This window comes from Tupaia chinensis, unplaced genomic scaffold, assembly GCF_000334495.1.
Source record: "Tupaia chinensis unplaced genomic scaffold, TupChi_1.0 Scaffold145082_1, whole genome shotgun sequence".
Taxonomy (NCBI): Eukaryota; Metazoa; Chordata; class Mammalia; order Scandentia; family Tupaiidae; genus Tupaia; species Tupaia belangeri.
In genome coordinates, this window is record NW_006204943.1 from 1,683,699 (window position 1) to 1,692,232 (window position 8,534).

An 8,534-nucleotide genomic window follows, 5' to 3' on the forward strand; every position below is an offset into this window, starting at 1 on the left:
AGACTGATCTTGTGATGGTGAAATTATCTGTGTTTTGCCTTAGTAGATATTACAGTGGATAGTGAAGGGGCTTAGATTGTGTATTATCTAAACAGTTTTGAATGTTCATCATCTAATTAAGGGAATGGGTTTCTGTAATATTGGCGAGGTACCTGCACTGTAAATGTCGCTCTGCAAATGTCTTGCTCTAATTGACCAGTGTCCCAACTTGCAAAGAACAGATCAGTAAAATGCCAAATGCCTCAGTTGTTCCACCAGATGAACAGATCTCTCCTTTTAATTTAAAATTATTTATGGTGTTAACTACAAATATTTGAAAGCATTTTAAAAACCAATGAAATGCTCATTATAAATAGGTTAAATAAGTTAGGTTCACAAATAGCGAGATATTGTGCAATCATTAAAAATACTGATACATAGGATCAGCAAGTGGCATGGAGGTTAAGGTGCTAGTTCCCACATGACTGGTTTGAGTCCTAGACCTAGCAGCTTGAAAATCATGGTGTGTGTGTGTGTGTGTGTGTGTGTGTGTGTGTGTGTGTGCGCGCACGCGCGCCCCCAAATATTGAGAGGAGACTGGAAGAACAGGAACTGTGGGATGGCCATCCCCCCCCAGGATAGGGGGCATGTTGGATTTCTTGCTCTTTCTCTCTGTGTCTCTCTCTGATGAGTATGCGCCCTATAGCAAAAACTTTAAAAATAATAATAAATAAAAATTAGTAGTTTTTAAAGAAACCTATGACTTTCTGAATATGTTGTCTTAGGTTTTGAATGAACAACTGACTAGAAAATGTTCAGAGCTAAGCACCATGCTTCAGACTGCTAGTGTGGAAAATGCCAGAATCATTGCTGACCACCAAGCCATTCTGCAGGTATTCATTTCACACTAACAAACTAGTGATAGAGTCAGCAGAATGCCACCCTGGCTGAAAGACCAGGAAATGTTCGTGGCCAATTGAATAAATAAAATATTTTAACAATAAATTCCAAAAAGAATTACTGAATTACTTTATTTTTTTGCTTAATGGCTTTCATTCATCAGAGGAGTGTTTTGGCCTTACATTTGGTGTTTTTAATGGTTTCTTCTCAAGTATCATTTATAAAAGTAATTACCTGTCTCATTATTTATAGTCATGAGGAACATTTATGACTGGCCGTAAAGAATTCTCTTTTCCCTAAATATCTTGAGAGTTCTTATTTTGCTTATCCCATTCTCTCTGCTGAGAATGTTCTTTAATTCATATTTAAAATTCAGTTTATTCTTTAAGACCCAGTTTCTCTGGGAAGCTTGATCATTCCAGTGAGAGGAGATATTTTTTTTCTTTTCAATTTCCATTCCTAGTAAACTAAATTAACTATCATAGCAATAGCTCTTGTTTTCGAAAAAAAAAAAGTACTTTTTATATACCAAGCATTTTGCTAAGAATTTTACATATATTACTTTCTTTGATTTTAGTAGCCATTATATAAAGTAATTTTTAATATCTTCATTTTACAGACAAGAAAAATGAAGTTAATTAACATGCCCAAATCACCTAGCTTGTGAGGAGGAGCAGAGCTAGATGTAACTAGCTAGTTCTGACTCCAAAGTCAATGTTTCTCATTCCTTTTGCTACATCCCTATTCTGCATTCCCTGGTAGTAATTTATGTGCTTGCTTCATTTTCTCTCTTACCTTATGAGCTCTGTAGAAATGAGGACATTTCCTTATGTATCTTTCTTATTTCCTGTCGTGCTAAGTATCTTTTGCATATGAAAAGGAAATAAATGTATTTGCAAACATTTAGTGTTTACTCCATGCAAGGACAATTCTAGTTCTAGATAGGACTATAGTGGTGAACATGATTTAATCCCTACTTTCATGGATTTATAATTTGGTGAACTAAATCATGTAATGTGTAACACTGTCATGAACATTTCAAAAATTTTAAATATAGCACAAATGGAATCCCATATTACCAAGTATGAAGTTTGCTTTGCAATAAAATATTGCTAAAATAGAACTATTTTTAAATGTATTTATCAAGTAATTGTTAATATATACTGTATTTTTAAAACTTTATAATTCTTAAAAAAAAAAAAAAGAAAGACAGACTATGGATTATAGATGGGGGGAGGGTTGTATATATAAAAATGTTGTCTTGCTAGTTCTAAGATGGTGAGGCAGAGAAAGTAAATTGTGCAAAACAATTACAGTGCTTCTGCTGTAACAGTATCTTAGTACAGTTTAAGATATGTTCAAAAGAATTCATGAAGAAATCTCACTCTTAAACATATTTACCCCTAAAGTGTAGGATTATTTGGACGGAGGGGTATTGATGACGAGCTCTTTTCACTTTATACTCGTATACATTTATGTAGTTCTACTTGTCAAAATAAAGTTCTACTTGTCACATTGAAAGTTTAAAATACCAAAAATGTTTCAGTATAATTTTCTATCTAAAACGTTTTCCTTTAATTGCCAGAGAGCATATGTGCTTGCCATAGAGAGAGGAGAGAGAGAGAGAGAGAAACAGACAAAAAGCACTCCCAAATAAGGTGTAGCTATAATGCGATCCTCTGTCCTCCATTATTGTGTCCCATCAGGATTGTGAGCATGTGAACACACAAACACACACACACACACACACACACACACACTCACACACTCACATGTCCAGCAGGTTTCTCAAGCCACCAGGGCAGGATCTGAACCATGGTTGGCCTTGTGAAATTCAGCTCCTGATGAACTGTACTAAGCCACTGTGCTGTTGGGCTCTGTTTTTAAAATATGTTGGTATTTAGAGTTTTACAATTCCTGCAGTCAGCTAGGTGAGTAATGTACCTTGACTATTGGATAGTAGAGCTATAAAATGATAGAACTATAGTTAACTCGGGGCAGGAAAAAAGAGAAAACTGAGCATTAAAATAAATTCTTTTAAAAGGAGATTTTAGGGGCCAGCAAGTGGTATAATGGTTAAGGTCCCTGACTCCCACGTGGCCAGCCGCAGTTCAAGTCCTGAACCTGGTGGCTTGCTTTTTCATTTTCCCTCTGTCTCTCTCTTTCTCTCTCTGGTCAAATTAAAAAATAATAATGATACATAATATTAAATAATTCTAGAATAAATAATTTTTTTAAAAAAGAGATTATACTTGTGTATAATAAAATTTGTCTTTTTTTTTTTTGGAGAGATTTTCACTGTAGGGCGCGTACGCTCGCCAGACAGACAGAGAGAGACATAGAGACAGAAAGCGAGAAATCACCCCCTGGGGGGATGGTCACGCCGCAATCCCTTCTCCTCCATTCTCCTCTCGGGATCTTGGGCATGCACGCATATGCGCCCGGCGTGAGTTTTAAGCCACCAGGTCCGGGACACGAACCGCGGTCGACTACGTGGGAGTCCAGCGACATAGCCATTACGCTAACTGCTGGTTCCCAATAAAATTTGTCTTTTATAAGTTATTGAGTGTCTTTGATCACTTACTCCAGAAGACACCCTACCAAATGACTTCCTGGCACCTCAGCTTTTAATATTACTCTAACACTCAGGTGGAGCAGAAAATGATGACACAGACATTTCAGGAACAAAACCTACTGCTGGACGCAGCCCATGCCAGCATCACAAGCGAACTAAAGACAGTTCAGAATGAGAAAAACCAACTCCAAATATATCTGTAAGTGAATTTTGGGCAACTTCTTATGTATCTTTTGTTCTTGTATTTGTATTTCTTTATTTTATTTTATAATTAATTAATTCCATGAAAAAAGGAGACAGACAGACCACAACCCTAAGATCTTGATATCAAAATTCACCTCCAGCTTCGGGAACCAGCAGTTAGCGTAATGGCTATGTCGCTTGTCTCCCCCGGAGTCGACCGCGGTTCGCATCCCGAACCCGGTAGCTTAGAACTCACGCCGGGCGCGTGTGCGTGTGTGCCCAAGATCCCGAGAGGAGAATGGAGGAGAAGGGATTGCGGCGTGACCATCCCCCCTGGGGGGTGATTTCTCGCTTTCTGTCTCTACGTCTCTCTCTGTCTGTCTGGTGAGCACAAGCGCCCTATAGCGAAAACTTCTCAAAAAAAAAAAAAAAAAATTCACCTCCAGCTTCAACCAGCCCCAGATCATGAGCAAGTGCATATCTGCTGTATTCGTGGAAGTCTTTGGACTTGAACCAGGAACCTTTCTATGTGGGATTGCCTTGCAGAGTGTTGTATTTTTTTCACTGCTGCAGCACCATATGGCCCCTGTTCCTTATATGTAATGAAAACATTTAATTCTGCATTTGCTGGGACAGACACAAAGATAAAATAAAAACCCCACCCTCGGTAAGCTAATTTTGTTAGAATGTTTTGGTTAAGGCTCTTAGGCAGGAGATAGGAACATTGAGTCACTTTTCCTGTTAGTGAGGAGCTGTCATTTACCTTTCATTCTTTCCTACAGGGATAATTTAATCCTCGAGCATAACCAGTGTACCCAGAAAGCACAGGATGCTGAGAAGAGGGCAACAGTGCAAAAAGAGCTTCTAGAATCAACTATTGCAAGATTGCGAGGTGAACTGGAAACATCAATGCAAGAGAAGAAATCTCTGCTAGAGGAGAAAGAAAGATTTCAGAGAGAGGTAGGTAGAAGCATATTTATGCAACCTCCCGGTTATGGTGTGGTGGTGATATCTTAAAATTGTACTCTTTCTGCAAAAGATAAGAAAATAAAACCCAGATCCAGTTTGTATCTGGCTATCTATTAAAGATATCTTTAGGTGGCTAGTCTGTGCCTTTTAGCATGTGAAGGAGACTGTGCCAGGTAGTATAGTACACCTGTATAGGGCATTAGTGAGTATTAACTAATAATTCTCACATCCTCATGTTCGTTAAGGAGTCAGATTTAAAAATTTTTTTCCCCTGAATAAGTGGGACAGGGAGGCTAAGGGGGAATAGCCCTGTCTTTCTAATTAGGAAGGAACCTGCAGAGTCTGACATGCAGACGTGTCTTTCTAATTTCAGGGCTATTTGTGATGTCTGCTCTGCCTCAGAGACTCCCTGATTGGCCCCTTTTCTGAGAGGATGTGCTAACTCTGCAGTGTAGGTATTCATTGACATGCAGGATACATCTGCTGTAGTAAAGCCTGTCAGGTGCTATAAAACTGACCCATTTCTATTTTCCCTCTTTGGACAGGTTAATAAAACTGAAAAAGAAATAGCACAAGAAAAATGCAATTTGGAAAAGGAATTAGCTAAAAACAAGGTATCTTTTTCATTATATTTCATTTCCTTCTGTTTTCTTTCTTGTTTTTTGTTAGAGAAAATTGGACAGAAAGAGGGAGAAAGCATCCCCTAATGGAGCATGGTCACGCCGCAATCCCTTCTCCTCCATTTCTACATCCCCTTGGGAATTCAAGCATGCATATACATGCTCCCAAGATTTTTGAGCCACAGGGACAGGAATTCAAACTATGATTGGCCATGTGGGATCTGACTCCCTTAACCACTAAGCTGTGAGGCTAGCCCTGTGTAATTTTTTTCTGTATTTTTGCATATTGTATCAGCTCGCTTTAATGAGAAGATGGGTGATTTTGTTTAATACCAGGATGTGGGGAGAAAAGTAGCCAGGAATCTGGATGCCACTCACAGCACTCTACTCACTGCAGCACAAAGTTGCTTCTGGGAAACATTTGTTTATTAATCATCTGGGCTTTGCCAGCGAGTCATCACTGCCTCTAGCCCTAGTGTTCACCATATATTTTAGCCAGGATATCCCCAGAGAGTGAGCTAATGGGCCTGTGAGACGCAAAGGGCTGATTGCTGCCCATGCTGCTTTGCTTTGTTTTCATTTTTTAAAGTTAATTTAGGCTTCCTGAGTAACTTATTGCACTTGCCACTTTATCTTCGAGGTTCCCTTTCTGGGCTTCTAAGAAGGTAGAATGTCCAGAGAAGCAAGTTTACAGCCTTATTAAAATAAAACAAAAACCAATCCTTAAAACATTGCTGTTTGGGACCAGCAGTTAGTATAATGGCTATGTCGCTGGACTCCCATGTAATCAACCTCAAGTTCAAGTCCTGGACCTGGTGGCCTAAGCTCACGCCGGGCACATGTGCGTGTGTGCCCAAGATCCTGAGAGGAGAATAGAGGAGAAGGGATTGCGGTGTGGCCATCTCCCCTAGGGGGGTGATTTCTCGCTTTCTGTCTCTGTCTTTCTTGCACAAATACGCGCCCTATAGCAAAAACCTCTCCAAAACGAAACAAAACAAAGCATTGCTGTTTGTGTTTCACATTTGAACAGAGTAAAGATTTTGTATCACTGTCATCTAGAAAATATACCTGGAGCATCAAGGAGTACATTCGTGAGTCCCAGTTATTTGTAGTTTCACTTTCTGTAGTTTTAGTTACCACAGTCTGAAAATATTAAATGGAAAATTCCAGAAATATAAAATTCATAAGTTTTAAATTACATGCTATTTAGAGTATCACGATGAAAACAAGCTGTCTCACTCCAACCCATCAGGGGTGTGAATCACTCCTCTGTCCAGCGTGTCCACACTGTAGGTACTGTTCTTCTGTTAGTCACTTAGCTTATCAGCTCAGCTGTTGAGGTATTGTAGTGCTTGTGTTCAAGTAACCCTTATTTTACTTCATAATGGGCCCAAAGTATTATAGTAAGGCAAGCAATTCAGATGTGCTGAAGAGAAGCCTTAAAGGCTTCCTTTAAGTGAAAAGGTAAAGTGCTCGACTGGAGACAAAACAGTGTATGCTGAGATTGCTAAGAAATATGGTAAGAATGGGAATTCACTAGCTCCCAGTGTGCCTGCAGCTTCTGAGAGGAGAGAACTGAGACCAGTTGCATCCAGATGCCGAAGTGTGTATTCCTGGCACTGCTTTGAAGATGTTCATTGAGTAATTGAAATAGAGTCACTAAAATGACACCCAGGAGGGAATGTCTGGCTTGCACTAGTCAGTGAACCTCATCCTGCCTCCATTGAACATCAGTCAGTTGAGACCTGTCTTGTAAACTGTGAAGCCTTGGTTCCTCATTTCTCCCAGACTGTGCCTCAGCTTCTCCTTCTCAGCACCCACCAGAGGGCACCACCTGGTTACATCTCCTCCTAGGGAAAAGAGTAACTCTTCATCCACAAGCAGTTCGGTGAAAATCATGGAAATGTCTGATAAGGAATTCAGATCATTCATAATGTCTAAGCTAACAGAGATGGAAGAGAAGAGAGATAATGAACTACTAAAGAGAAAGGAGAAAGAGATTGACGAGTTCCAAGAGATGAGGAAATTCCTGCAAGATCTAAAAGTGGAATTACACACTTTACAAAAGACTCAAACCGAACTGCTAGAGATGAAGTCTATAATACAAGAAGTCAAAATCTCCCTGGAAAGCATTAAAAGCAGACTAGATCATTCAGAAAATAGAATCTCAGATGTAGAGGAGAAAATGGCTGGCCTAGAAAAATCCACCATGAAGGCTGAGAAAATGGCACAAAAATTTGAGAATAATATGCGAGAAGTACTGGATACCATCAAACGTCCAAATATCCGGATAATTGGCATTCCAGAAGGTGAGGAAACCCATAAGGGCATTGATAATCTATTCCAGGAAATCCTGCAAGAAAACTTTCCAAACCTAGAGAGGCATTCAAAGATCCAGTCCCAGGAAATACAACGGACCCCAAATAGAATCAACCCTAGAAGATCTTCTCCAAGACACATTATAGCCAGGTTGACCAAAACTGCAGACAAAGACAAGATACTAAGATTAGCAAGAGAAAAACATCAAGTTACCTACAAAGGACATCCCATCAGGCTAACAGCAGATCTCTCATCAGAAACAATAAAAGCGAGGAGAGAATGGGAAAATATATTCCAAGTGTTAAGAGAGAAGCAGTTTCAGCCAAGAATACTGTATCCGGCAAGATTATCTTTCAGGTGGGAAGAAAAGACAAGAACATTCTCAGATAAACAAAACCTGAAAGAATTTACCAGCACCAGACCAGACCTCCAAGAAGTTCTCAAGGATGTGCTGTATCAGGAAAACTAAACGCAGATACATGGAAATAAGAGTCCAAAAACTGAGAAAGTAGCTAACTTAATCATAGGGACAAGTCTGGAGTTGAATACTATATCCCAGAATTTAATCAGGAAAATTGAACCAGAACAGAAGATAAAAGTATATGAGACTGATAGGTTCATGCACCTACCATTTGAACAGAATCCTAACCTGTTTCCGGGCTTTAAGCAAAGTTCCTTGGCGGTTCTTTGATTTAAGTTAAAACTGGTTTTCTTAGTAGTAACGAGGGAACTCACCTTTGAAAGTAGTCAGGTTATGTAGGAAATTGTGTGATCAATGCAATGTGGGTGGGAAGGGAATGGAGGACAATTTTGGACACTAGAGGTGGTGTGAGAGGAGGGTGGGAAGGGACAGAGGGTCAGAAAGAGGGGTGGAAATAATTCTAGCAACTAGAATTGGAAATTTTTTTTTTTGTAATGTGCATGATTGAGTCACTATGCCGTGTGTACTGGATGGGAGATCGCATTTTGTGTGCTGTGATGATGCCTAG

General features: G+C 39.5%; 1 protein-coding gene across 7 annotated transcripts in view; it reads left to right on the plus strand.

Moving 5' to 3' along the window:
* CCDC150 (coiled-coil domain containing 150) overlaps positions 1-8,534 on the plus strand; it is a 120,831-nt gene that overhangs the window by 41,079 nt on the left and 71,218 nt on the right. For 6 of the 7 annotated variants that reach the window (XR_337278.1, XM_006167767.1, XM_014583907.1 and 3 more), the window contains exons 10-13: positions 765-872; positions 3,529-3,653; positions 4,420-4,597; positions 5,152-5,220. Coding sequence is in view for 6 of the 7 variants with exons in the window: in XM_006167767.1 (XP_006167829.1) it covers positions 765-872; positions 3,529-3,653; positions 4,420-4,597; positions 5,152-5,220 (480 nt within the window). In the remaining variant the exon portion in view is untranslated. The remainder of the gene's footprint in view (positions 1-764; positions 873-3,528; positions 3,654-4,419; positions 4,598-5,151; positions 5,221-8,534) is intronic. The other variant, XM_006167770.1, reaches the window with a different exon arrangement.